The following is a 12,164-nucleotide window of genomic DNA, read 5'->3' on the forward strand; positions in this document are numbered from 1 at the left end:
TCTCATTCATGTTTTCTAAGAATGTGCATACACAGTCTGATCTACCAATGAGCACTAAATCCAAATAGAGTTCACAGTCTCTCACAATTTAATCTAATTTATAACATTTTGTAAAATACATTTTTATTATTTTGTAAAATACCATGGAGCATATTTTGCAAGATTTTTGCATTTTTGCACATAGCTTGGCAAAATGAAGTACGGATGTTTTTCATGTGATGGACCTAAGCTGCATCTAGACCAAAGCCTCTCTCTCCAAAGCCAAAGTTTGTAAATTCCGTTCTTAAAATAACTAAGATTAACGTTTCAGTACTCTCCTATGGCAGCTTTTCCAGCTGAACATTGCTAATGAACTGGTCTTAAAGTTGTCTTTTCCTGAACAGGACACCAATGCACTGTCTGGGGTGAATGTTTCTGCTGTTGTAGTTCTCTCGTTTTTTCATTTTTAACTTTGTGTGAAACTTTTGTATCCAAATGTGCAATAAAGACTGCTGGATAAAGTTATAGCTATCACATACATCATAACTAACAAACGTTAGTGTAGAACTAATGTTAAATAATATTATTATTACCTTGTATCAACTTGGCTCCAGACTGTGGTGCTGAAGGACTTTTTCTGTGTATCGCACTGTGACTGAGTTCTTCCGGTGTTATCTGTAAGAAAAAAGGTATCTGACGGAACTGTTTATACTACTTTGATAACCATTTTTCTCTCAGCAAGCAGCAGTACAGGCACTTACCTCGGGGGGCAAAAACCTGAGAATGAGCTTCTGCAAGAAGGGCTTCCTCAGAATAGAATTGATAGATGGTCGATCTCTTGGGGATATTTTAAACAACTGAGAAATTAATATCCTCAGATCATATGAATAGTTTGGAGACACTGGGTGAAAACGTCCTCTGCAGATCTTCAGCACCAGCTGGTGCAAACTATTGCCTTCAAACTTAATCAATGAAAACAGTAAAAAGAGGCCCGTAAGTACGGCTGGTTGGAAATGATGGACTAGACACCTCAGCTTGAAAAAAGGTACTTGCTGACAGGAGCTCTGTGCTGTGCAAGCTCTTCACAAATCCCTTCTTGCTAACCATGGTTTGTTGTGGAAAATTAATATAACCACTCTCTGATTATATTTTCTAGTTACATTCTCCTTGTTTCTGCTGCATGACGTAGGAGGTACGATAGCTTTTGTACCTGGAAGAGTTTTATTCATATTCTACCGTCATACAGTAACACAGAAGCAATTTTTCCAGAATGAAACATGGTTTATTTCGCCAAAAGCTGTTCAACAGAAACCTGCATACATACTGTCTTCACAATGTTCACCTTCAAAACCTCACTCCACATGACTTAGCCTCTGCATTCTGTGTTCTCTCGGGAACCAAGATACAATCCTGATTTTTAACAACTGGTGCCACTCAGAGAGATCAGCCCTCTCAGTTCAGCAGATCTCTTAATAGGTCAGCCTCAATATGGTTTTTAGGGCCTTAGGCAGGCAAAAATAATTTTGAAAGCAAGTTCTTTCTAAAATTACCATTTTATTTACATGGCTATTTTGAAGGTGATGTAACCAAAATTTGCCTTAGCTTCACTTGCATTTCCTGTCTACATCAGCACCTAGCCCCTGTCTTCAAATTAAAAAAAATGGGCAGCAATACAGAATAAAACACCTAATATGCATAAGAAGTAATATTAATATTTTCTCACTTTGTGAAATCTGAAATTTTCCTCAGCAGTAGTCCCTTGCTCTCAGCTTAGCACAACTGCTCTCCCTATCAGTGCTGCTCTACCTTCTTCCACATCCAAGCTCAGCAAAAGGTCAACTACTTGCTGGGCACAGGAATATGATCCTTTTCCTGTTGTTTGGATTAGTCTCTGCTGCGTTCCCTTCTCCACATAATACAGGCTGAGGATTATCTGAGGCTCTGATCAGGCTGAGGACAGCACAGCTCCCTGAAGATGCTGTCATCTCAGTTATCTTCTGACATGAATGCTTCCAAACAAATGAAACCTTTAGGAAAATGCATCTGGGACTTAAACTGCTTTCTGGGGAAATTTGGGTTTCAAACTCTTCAGTAAGTGTAGAAATGGGTAAAATTATATGCCCAAAGCCTAACCTTGAAGTTTGGCTTTAGTTCTTTCCATTGTTCATCTGCCTTTTGCAACAGTTTAGTACTCATTAAAGAGTAAATATATGTTCAATATGTGTATACACACATATGTATAAGTTGTAGAAATACAACATAATACATTGCATTTTAGTATGCACAAAACAAACACAATATGAAAAATTAAACACTAGCAGCCATTCTTTAATATCAATAAATAAGCTGAAAATAATTCTAGCATCTGACTATGAATACTATTATTACTATAGTTTTTCCAGGCTGCCCATTATCTTTTTTAATAATATGATAATCATCTGATTCTACAGTACTTACAGGATGCTTTAGTGTACATAGCTCATAAAGCACACAGCCAAGAGACCAAATATCTCTGTGAATAAAATGTAAATAAAGTTTCAGGGAAAAGACTATAGCATTTTCATACATGTAATCAGTACCTCCTCAGCTTTCCAATGTATTAACATTATTCCATCACAGATTAATATTGGTGCAACTTTTAATTTTTCTTAAGATGCACTGAAAAAAACAACTAGAAATCTCTTTTTAGTTGTGGTACCAATGTTTCTATTATACCTAATTAGGTAACATCATTATCATTGGAAAAGGCACATGATGTAAAGAATGCCTGCTTAATATTCCTAGCAGGATGAAGGGCAAAGCTATCTCTGGCTGACTTGATAGTTAAGGAGACAATAAGGGAGTAAATGTGTGTGAATAGCACCGTAGAGCTGAGATGCTAGTTTGGGCTCCAGAACATTTGGTGTTGATCACATCCCACACACAGAGGAGGGGGTCTAGCCCACTCAGCTCCTGACTTTTCAGTGCTTCTCATCTGGTATTTTGTGTTAAGCCTGAGTAAGCCTTTACGATTCTCAGACTGATTTGTCTTTCTTGGAGGTGGCTACTGCAAAGTTCCAGAATTGCCAACCTAGCAGCTTTCTTTTTAATGTATTTTTATAAATCACAAATGAGTGTATCAAAAATCCACAAACTGGGAACTGAAAAGATGCATACTTGCACTGGTTATTACATGTTGGAAACACAGAGAGAAATTTAGTATGTGATGGAGAACTAGATAAAGCAAAGGAAAAAAATCTATTTTACATTTCATGCCACTACTAAAAAGGAATATTAAAACAGGATGAGATTAAACGTTTAAGTACAAGTAATTTTATAAAAACAAAAAATATAATTATGTTAAGCCTGTAGATGAATCACAACAAATTCATGACTGCTATACTCTGGACGCTCTGAGTCAAATACAACTGACAGTGTTGTATAGTATAACATACTTGTTGTATATGATTGATGCACCTAATTATTTTACACAATAATAAAAAGATTCACAAAGGGTGACACATGGAATTCCTGGTGTCCTGCAGAAATACTGATTTAAACCATGATATTACTAAAATAGGTTCTTTTGTGCCTGCATGCCCTCATGCACAAGCATACGAAGGAAAGACAGTGACTTACGTTTTATTGTTATATGGTCGATTTTCACAGATCTCAGGTGACAGATAATACGGGGTCCCTACACAGGTATGGGCAAACTCCATGGTGCTAATGAAACACAACAAATAAAAAGGCTTACACGCTGAAAAAGTTTACAAGCAATTGAACAAGAGGCTTCTCTGACCCAGGTGAAAAGCCCACAGGGGACATTATTTCTGCTCTCCAAATAATTACATAACACAACACCCCAAGAAAAACTAAAGTATTTCCCAGTTCTGCGTAAAAATGTCCAACTATTTTAATAGTGGAGAGTGTTTGCACTTCAACAGAAAGCCCAAGAATTCTCTTTTCCCCACTTCTCTCCGGCGTTGTAATCAACATTTTCCAGGAATGTTTATAATTAACACAGAATTCTGAAAGCTGTCAAAGACGTTGCAAAATATGAGAAGTCTCCAACACACCCACTGAAGTAAGAGTATGGGAGGTGGTAGTCAGTCACGCATGCCAGAAGCAGTGGAAGGAGGAAGTGTTGTCCAGAAACTCAAGGAGGAGTAAGTGAATCCATCTTTGGTGCTGACTTGTGAAGGTGTAGCCAAACAGCACCAGTTGGATTCATCTCACTTGCTTTTAGATATCTACTCTGTGGATGTCATCAGGTGTCACTGGGAAGTCAGTAGAGAGAAACAGGTATTCACAGAGTGTGTTTCCTCCCACTCTATGCTAGATGTCAGTAAAAGTTGCTACAGTATAGAGTAGTATATAGTATATAGTAACATATATTGAGTATATGAAGTCTGAGTGCCAGAGATGCCACAGACACCTAACTGCAAATAAAAATATTGGACACTATCTTGCATTTTGAAGTGGAGAATGGAGATGAAAATGCCTTTGTATACCCCAGGAGAGGAGGAAAAGACAGCCTGAGAAACTTAACTTGTTAGATGAGGAAAAGTTCTACCAAGCTCCAATTATTTTGTTGTATAAGTCTATTAAATATTCTTTAAAATGTCTGTACTTGGACATTCAAATTCTGAGGTTTTCTTCCTATCTGCTGTGTACTATTCTGCTTTGTAGGAGCAATCCTTAAAGCAATTATCCCCAGAACACTTCTGAAGGTAGGCACTTTCTGCCTAAGTAGTTCATATGTGGAGAGTTGAGGCACTGACAGTAGGTTTAAGCTTCACAAATGAACACACCACAAAGGTACAAGAGCTGGCAGAGACTGCAGCTAGAACAGCAACACAGCATATCCCTGGAGATGAGCAGGCTTGGATCAAGATACTATCCAAACATGCTAATCCGATATACTGCAACTCTCAGCAAGACTTCCTAGCTCTGATGTACCACTGAACTGGCATGGTTATGTGGGTCTAAATCCAAAGCCAATCTGATGGGGCCCTGACAGAAATTACATGGGCTGTATGTCCATCTAAGGAATGCATAAAGGTACATAATACATGTACACAGTTAAGTACATCTGAAGAGAATGAGCAAATTGTCTATGTTGGTTAGAGTTATCTCTTCACTGCTGCTGTGTAGACAGAAATGTGGTTAGACTTACACTGACTTAATTTAGGGATACGAAAAGTTTTAACAAGTGAGTTGCAGCAGGTGTAGTACAAAGGAACTGAGAAGGACTGATACTTAAGAGAGACAATCTGCAAAATGATTAACAGAGGAGATTACCTTTCCACACAATACCTAATTAAATTGTGGAATTTCTTTGCCACAATATCTTGCCATGGTCAAAGATAATCAAGCAGCTCAAAAAGAGATGAAATTCAAGTGTTGACCTCTTGTTAGCATGCCCCCCGGCACGTTTTGGCCACAACAAAAAGCACTCCCCTAGACAACACCTGACCACTATGCAGGATAGGCCAACCTTGTCCCCAAAGTCAGTAAAGATAAGGCCACCCTCTTTGGGAGAGCAGAGTGTAGCCATATGGATGCAAGCCATGCCATGCCATGTATTCTCAGGCCCAGAGAGTGGGTTCTGGCCCTTTTTTGAAAATTAGTATTGGCACAGTCTTGGAGGACATGAAAAAAAAATCTGTACAAACTCTTTTCTTATACTCTTTCCTAAATTTTTAACACTCCACTTTCTTTCTTTCTTATGAGGCACCAGAAGTGATTATCAACATCTGCAAGAGCAGAAGCTGTGCCTCCAGAATCTCTTTCTGTCAGTTCCACAGAGAACAGGGAAAGAAACCCTATGTCCTATAGATAAGAGAAGTCCAGTTACTAGGCTAGATACATCTGTGGTTTCATGCAGGATGGCATGTTCTACGATAACAGAACAAAATGTAGTGTCAGATCCTTTGTATCCCAGACTTCTTGAACAAGCACAATCCACAAACAATTTGCACATTCAAGTTGCATTCTGAACATTCAGAAACAGTCCTGTTTGTTGTAGGTCACAGACTAATTAAAAAAGGTGCTTACCTGTTCAACTGTCTTGCTATGCCAAAGTCCCCAAGCTTTGCTACCTTTCCATTATTGCTAAGAAAAATGTTCTGCAAATAAAAACAAAACTGGTATGTAAAAATGAAACATAGCAGAGCTTCTTAAGCATATTTTTTAGAAGACAAATTTAGCCCCTCTCCGGTACCAGTTTTACTACCTGTGCTTTTACATCTCTGTGTAAAATCTTCTTGTCGTGAATATGCTTCAAGCCCAAGGAGATCTGCACAAACCAACTCAGAATCTGCAGTAAAAGTTAAAGGGAACAGGTATCTATAAATTTGTTCGACTTTAATGTCCAAGGAGGCATCTTACTGAAATATATAAAATACAGAAAACAACAAAATCTAGTATATGTAGAGCATATACCATATACAATAGTGAGAAATAATAGTTTTAAAATTCATGCCATAGACTTTTCCTTTCCTTTTTTAGTGCTATCACAAAACTAAATGGAAATATGTACCTGCTCCACTTTCCTTATCCCCATCAAGCTTTCACTGACTGTGACAGGAAGAGTACTTGAACAAGGACTGAAGAATCACATCAAAGGACAGTAAGAATACTAGGCCTTTATTTAGAAATGAGTGAGTTCAAATAACAACTAAGACAGATTTGGGAAGTGTCTTCTTAATCCTCAGTGGTGGAAGGCATACCACCCAATTATAATATTTGTAGTCTTACCGAGGGGTCCAGAAAAAAACAGAAACAAAGGATGAAGGACTGAAATATGCTGAAAGAAGGAAGCTATGAAGAAACTTGCATAATAAGTAAGCACATTGGTTTATCCTTTATCCTTGACCCAATACAGCTCTTAAACATATATTTAACTTCAAATATACATGTGTTTTATTGAATAAAAGCCTTTGACCTTAATTCAGAAACAAACCTACAACGTGCTTATATGTTTCTCTATTTAGGAAAATTGATGGTCATGAAAGACTTTGATCCAAGTGATGATCTTCTACTTAGTAATGCTTCACATAAGCATATGATTTCCTGAATAGGGCTGATGCCACAAACGAGACTTTTTTAGGTATACATTTAAAAATGTGAAGATATTTTAACAGCATTATGTTAAATTGGGCAATTTGCTTTCCTCTTGTGATTGGCAGATGTATCTTTAGTTTCTACAATTCATTCTTCTATTTGTACTTACTTTGCCTTTCTTTGGATATGTATTATTCTGCCTCATTGTCAAGGGGTTTGTGTGTGTTGGTTCTCTCTTTTGTGTTTTCATGATTTGTGCTTTTGTCCTCTCTTTATTTTCTCCCATGTTCTCTCTATCACTAGTATGACTCCCAACAGGATCTTAAAATTCGTTATTACCTGAACCAGCAATTCAGTTCCAACTGACTTCTAGACTAAGGAGTTCCTCTGTTACCACTAAAGCAAAAAGAAAAGTCACAATACTTTTTTTTCCACTTTTATGCTTTGAAGTATATTTCCCCTGGCAGGTTGGAGACTATCTGTCAAATCTCTATGTAAATTTTCATTGCACCTGCAAAAGTGAAACACTATGCACGACTAAATAACCTCAGAGCTCAGTACACTAAGTCCAACATATAAGAGAAAATATCCTTCAGAAAGCTGAGAGTTAGTAAAAAAATAACAGAATAAGTAAGGAATAGTGGGAATTCTGTTTCCATGAATTGAAATATCTATCATACTCACCTATTTACAAATTAAAATATATGTGAACACACTTCAAAAGCAGTCAGAACTCTGGGTGTATTTCTCTGTGCTGGTTTAACAATTTAAATGGCATCAGAGAAGTCTTGACCCTTGATTTACCATTGACTTCAGTATAAAGCAGGATACGCCATAATGCAAACAGCATAAACAAATGAAGAACTCATATATAATATATCCCCACATAATTCTAAAACACCGTTTAAAATAAAGTCTTTATGGCTAAGTAGATGTACTACTAATTCAAAGAAAAAGGGTATCCACAACGGAAGGAGCGATGGGAGGAAGGGGGGATAAAAATGGCATCAAAATACTGCCAATTAATTAATTAAAGATCTTAAACCAGTGTAAAAAGCAAACTCTAAGCTCCCATTAAAATTACCAAAGTTTCTTAAAAGTGTTCAATTTTTGCAACAGGTCAGAAAAGAAACACTAGCTTGTCCTGGATAATTCAAACCACACATTATATATAATATGTCATTTCCTCTAAGGATAACTTCTTTCACCTGGTCCTCGTCAAACAGCACTCCATGCTGCATATTTATCCGCTTCATTAAATCTCCACCATCACAGTATTCCATCACAATATATAGCTTGTTCTTTTCTGAAAGGAGAAGTATAATTTTTCCTTTATTCATTTATTACTCATTAATACAGCAGTAAATTCTTTTTATTTTACATGGTCTTTCTTTTAAAAGGGAGTAGTTAATCCTCTAGGTACTCCTCCACTTCAAAGAGTAACTTAGAAAAAATGGGTATTTCCACTGATACCTGATGCAAAACTAGGACATGGAAATATATTTAAATGGAGATTCACCAAAATATTAAATACATAAGAAAACCCTCAAGAGACCACACTGATAGAAAGAAGACAGATGCTTTTACAGGCAACGCTTAGCAGAACACTTCATAGCTGGGATTGTTCCCCAATAATAACTAAGTATACTGTTAGGGTTAGGGAAAAGGTTCAAAGCAGACACTGTCCAACAGTACAAATAAACTGCATGGACTACTTCACACGGCAACTCACCCCATTCTTACCACTCTGGGGTCCAGAATACTATCATATTTAGTGTCCCTTAAAACATTTACAGTCCTGACCACAGAAAACAATTTGAACACAGGCTGTAACTATAGCATTCATTATATAAGGCATTTCTTACGACAGATGTCAGATGATCAGGAAAAATAAATGTAGGAAATTAGCTTTTATGGAGAAGACAATTCCTTCTACCTCTTTTGGGTCCTGAAGAATCCTGTATCCTTGAGTGACACCTCAAAATATGTCTCAAGACAACGGGCCAATGGGACCTATTTCCTGCTATACTCAAAAGCTGTCTTCTTCTATTGAAATGCCTGGAAAAGTCTCATAAAACTCTGGACTCCTATTGAAGGTCAAAACTAAAGTTCAATTTAAGCAACGCATTCACCCCAACATCTAGCATTCATGCCACAGTACCTTAGGTCCCACCCATACACATGAAGAGGGCAAGTGATGACTGAATCTGATACCTCATGTTCATTTTTAGGCATTGGGACCTGTCCCCACTGATAAGTAAGGTGTTGGGGACAGGCTTAAGGTTGGGCACAAGCTAAGTTTTACTGCCTTCCACTCCTATAATCACAAATAAACCAGAAATGTTAAAAGTAAACCTTGCAAAGAAGCATAGAAAGTTACGATATTTGCATGCTTCATCTTGGCCAGAAGAATGACTTCTTTCTGAGAGGCTTCTTTTTCTTTCACAGGCATCTACAAAGAATTAAGAAACTATATGCTAGCAATGATATAGTTAATTATTTTCAAAGATAGTTACATCATTATCAAACCCTTCCCACAAATACAAAAAAAAATGTGTACCAAGGTAATGCAGAACTATTATAAAATATGATGTATATATAATGTAAAATACCAGTTTTCAGTGTATGGTTGGAAATATATTGGGACGTTACCAAAGTCAAACCAAATTATGACATTTTATAAACAAACAAATGTATACCTTTAAACTGTTTACACAAATTCTATTGCTAAGCTACCTGATGAACAGAGTTAAACTCTAAAGTTAAACTTCCCTTAAGTATTTGAAGAACAAGGGTCTAGATGATTCTGTACTCTTAATATGGGTGATCTCAAAAGAATAAAGTAACACAAAAAATAGTCCTTCTGTTTTATTGGTGTTATGAGTTCTTGCAACATTTCAGGCAAACTCTTTGCCCTCTTACATTAAATGGAAAACTTCTATTTGGTTCATTGTGATCACACTTCCATCAATATTACTTCTTAAAAATTAATGTCTCTGAATATCCGTCCATTAAAATGTCCTCTTGTATTTATAAAAAGTTTCTGACCCTCATTCTTAAGAAATAGTCTTGAAAGGCAATCCTCAAAAATCAGAAAGTGTATGAAACATACTCTACCATATAAAAAAATCTTATGACTTCAAAGTAATAATTTTCTGTATCCAGCTCCTGATTTTTGAACAAGTGCGATCCGCAATAATATTTTATTATCTTCCACTTTTCCATTTTGCATACATCAAAATCTAAGATTAGAAATGCATGTTTTTTATTGGTCATGAGCATAGAGAGAAACTATTCTTTATTTAGCTGTCATTACTAGCATATCAAATTTTCTGGGTTTGAATCTGGAAGTTATACATCTTTTTCTAGAAATTCTGTATAAAAATTCATTCTTCTATTGTAATCCTCTAATATATTAGAAATTCACTAGTGTGGCCCATAATAGCAAAAGACCTGTCGAAAGCATGTAGGCACTCATTGAGATTGACTATTGAAACCCCTGTATTGAAATCACAGGGAGTTTAATTGCCTGTCTTTCTGGAACTAGATATAGGAGTGGCATTGCTCAGATATCTGAGCTAGTGACCCTAACCTGCCTCTGCAGTCAACAGAAAGAAAAAGAACACTTTTATGGTCCAATTCAGCTCATTTAAAAACACACATGATCAACAGCATCCTAAAAATACATATTTCTCTTGTTCTTACAGAAAGGGAGTCTAGCCAAGCAGCTCAGATGCTGACAGCTACAGAATGGACATTTAAATTTAGATGAGATTAATCAAACTGTCAGAAAGATAAATGAGAATTGGAAAGACTCCACTGTAAATTACTCACGTCTGAAAATATGGAATGTGGGGGAAAAAAGGAACTGAAAAAGTTTAGAGAAATATTTCACAAAATTGTGATTTGTTACTTAGGTGGCAATAGTTTTGTTGTAGTTGAATCATCTATTACAAAATTTGAGTTAGGTAGTGTCATGCATTGCAGGTAGTGAGAAGTTTTGAAAAGAACAAAAACGCAGTGGAAGGTAAACACTGTTAGTATCAAAATATATATTTAGTCTATGCTTGTAAAATCACTAAATTAGCAAAGAGTACAGTCTTTGGAAAGTTTAACTCTATGTAATTGAGATACAACTACAAAGGAGATAAAACATAACCCAAATTCATACCCTAGCTAAATGCAACTAGCCCAGTTGGGTAAATAACCACTGTTATCATCCAGGTTTTGTTGTTTTACCTTAGTTAAATTGATCTCTTTGATAACACACTGCTCATTTTCCACTTTTCCTTTTGCCAAGAATATTTTGCCAAAAGATCCTTCTCCAATTTTTTTAATGATTTCGTATTTATCCATGATGTCTTCCTCTTAAAGCAGTGTCTAAAATAAAGTTCCCAAATTAGTATTGCATGTAGTCAGTGCTGTAACATCTGAGTTTGTACTAAAAACCCAATACACTACCTTTTCTGTCATTTTTGTCACATTTTATCACAGTTTTATTACTGCTGCTGATTCTTCCTCAAAATGTCATCTCTTGGAAGTCTGCAAATTATTGCAGATCTTAACTTTCAATAAGCAGCAAGTTCATGAGTTTCAAAGAAAAGCCTGAAACTTAGTCCTAGTACACCCTTAAGTTAAACACATGAGAAGGCAGCAGACAGTACTATGTAAGATTATGTTTTCTGAACACTCTGACTCATTATTTCCTCAAGTTAACAATACTGCAGACTTGTTCTTTTAATGGAAAAAATGAAGTTATCTATTTCATGTCGATTTAGTTTAAACTAATGTGATCTAATGTTAGCAGCAAAAAGAAAAGCCACTGCATTTTGCAGGAGACCGCAGCCAAGTGCAGCTGGGCCTTAGCAGACATTTGGAAACCTCTGGCAGAAAGGGTTATGTCACTGGGTACTTGCAACGTATCCCTAAGCGAACGTACACAGCTAAATAGGAGCAAACATTATAAAACTGTTCTCAGCAGTTCTGTAACAAGCTCTGTAACAGACTACCTCGGGAGCCTGTGCGGGCTCCGTGACGGGCAGTTTCTGAGGACCACTTCCGACAGCGCAGGCAGGGTACCCTTCGGGCGTTTATAATGCAGGTATCTGGGTCAAAGCCAAGTGCTGTTCGTAGCCACT

At 36.7% G+C, this 12,164-nt stretch overlaps 1 protein-coding gene across 1 annotated transcript in view; it reads right to left on the bottom strand.

Annotated features, from left to right (window-relative positions):
* NEK5 (NIMA-related kinase 5) overlaps positions 1 to 11,408 on the bottom strand; it is a 27,014-nt gene extending 15,606 nt beyond the window's left edge. Inside the window, exons 1-9 of the mRNA XM_010286960.1 lie at positions 11,266 to 11,408; positions 9,382 to 9,478; positions 8,235 to 8,332; positions 6,197 to 6,280; positions 6,019 to 6,089; positions 3,598 to 3,684; positions 2,437 to 2,491; positions 737 to 941; positions 573 to 641 (exon numbers count right to left, since the gene is read on the bottom strand). Of these exons, the coding sequence (XP_010285262.1) occupies positions 573 to 641; positions 737 to 941; positions 2,437 to 2,491; positions 3,598 to 3,684; positions 6,019 to 6,089; positions 6,197 to 6,280; positions 8,235 to 8,332; positions 9,382 to 9,478; positions 11,266 to 11,382 (883 nt within the window). The 5' untranslated portion in view covers positions 11,383 to 11,408. The remainder of the gene's footprint in view (positions 1 to 572; positions 642 to 736; positions 942 to 2,436; positions 2,492 to 3,597; positions 3,685 to 6,018; positions 6,090 to 6,196; positions 6,281 to 8,234; positions 8,333 to 9,381; positions 9,479 to 11,265) is intronic.
* Positions 11,409 to 12,164: the final 756 nt, after the last annotated feature.

Source organism: Phaethon lepturus, unplaced genomic scaffold (assembly GCF_000687285.1).
Source record: "Phaethon lepturus isolate BGI_N335 unplaced genomic scaffold, ASM68728v1 scaffold4520, whole genome shotgun sequence".
Classification (NCBI taxonomy): Eukaryota; Metazoa; Chordata; class Aves; order Phaethontiformes; family Phaethontidae; genus Phaethon; species Phaethon lepturus.